Consider the following 891-nt stretch of genomic DNA (forward strand, 5'->3'; position numbering starts at 1 on the left):
GCCCCTGCAGCGAGTTCCGCGAGTTCTCCCGGCGCCAGATCCGCGACATGGAGCGGCTCTTCCGGCAGTGAGTGCCCGCGGGCGGGGGACGGGGCCCGGCGTCCTGCGAGCGCGGGGGGCGGGGGGCAAGCCCCGGCCCCGCCACCGCCGGCTGGTGTGCGCCCGGCCTTGGATGCTGCCACATCGCCACATCTGGCGCCAGCGCATCCCTGGCTCGTGACCGCTCGTGTCCAGCCCCTGGTGCCATCACCTCCCTGGCTTCTGCCCGGTGTCCAGCCCCTGGCCCTGTCCCCGGCACGAGCCAGCCCCACATGCTTTGAAAGGTAGGAAACCACCGCCTGCATCGCCATCCCTTGTGTCGTGCTGTCCCCCTCCCAAGTCGAGTTGTGAGACTGGCTGTCGGGCTGGGGAAGCAGAGCTGAAGGACTGCAAAGAGCACTCTTCTGTGCAGTCGCTCCTTGAAAAGCAGCATTTCCTTCCCCTTTAAGTCTGGATCTTGCCCATCTGTTCCAAAGTAGCATCAGGCTGAAACTTTACACGTTTGCTGGTCATGTATGTAAGCAATGTTTAACTAAGTCATATTAGGAATGTATTAAGAGCATTTGAGGGCCTTAAGGAAGGGTGCCTTGCACCCCAAAGCTTGTCAACATGGCTCCTAACTGTGCTGGTGGTCCAGGAAGAGACATCACCCACAGAAACCCTTTGCTAGAAAAGCCGTGCTGAAGTATAAACATTTCAGGCTAGCAGCCCATAACTTAGCCAGCACTTTTCCTATTTAAATTAAATTAAATAGGATGACACTAAGGGAGGCACTGTTAGGAATAATAATAATAATAATAATAATAATAATAATAATAATAATACCACAACACACACACTTCTCCGTTTGTT

The 891-nt window shown here is 54.8% G+C and overlaps 1 protein-coding gene across 1 annotated transcript in view; it reads left to right on the forward strand.

The window, feature by feature from the left end:
• The first annotated feature begins 6 nt into the window (after positions 1-6).
• The window catches only part of EFHD2 (EF-hand domain family member D2), a 19,047-nt gene continuing 18,162 nt past the window's right edge, over positions 7-891 (forward strand). The window contains exon 1 of the mRNA XM_019511887.1: positions 7-67. Coding sequence (XP_019367432.1) covers positions 48-67 — 20 coding nt within the window. The 5' untranslated portion in view covers positions 7-47. The remainder of the gene's footprint in view (positions 68-891) is intronic.

This window comes from Gavialis gangeticus, unplaced genomic scaffold, assembly GCF_001723915.1.
Source record: "Gavialis gangeticus isolate Ggan-Ray unplaced genomic scaffold, GavGan_comp1, whole genome shotgun sequence".
Classification (NCBI taxonomy): Eukaryota; Metazoa; Chordata; order Crocodylia; family Gavialidae; genus Gavialis; species Gavialis gangeticus.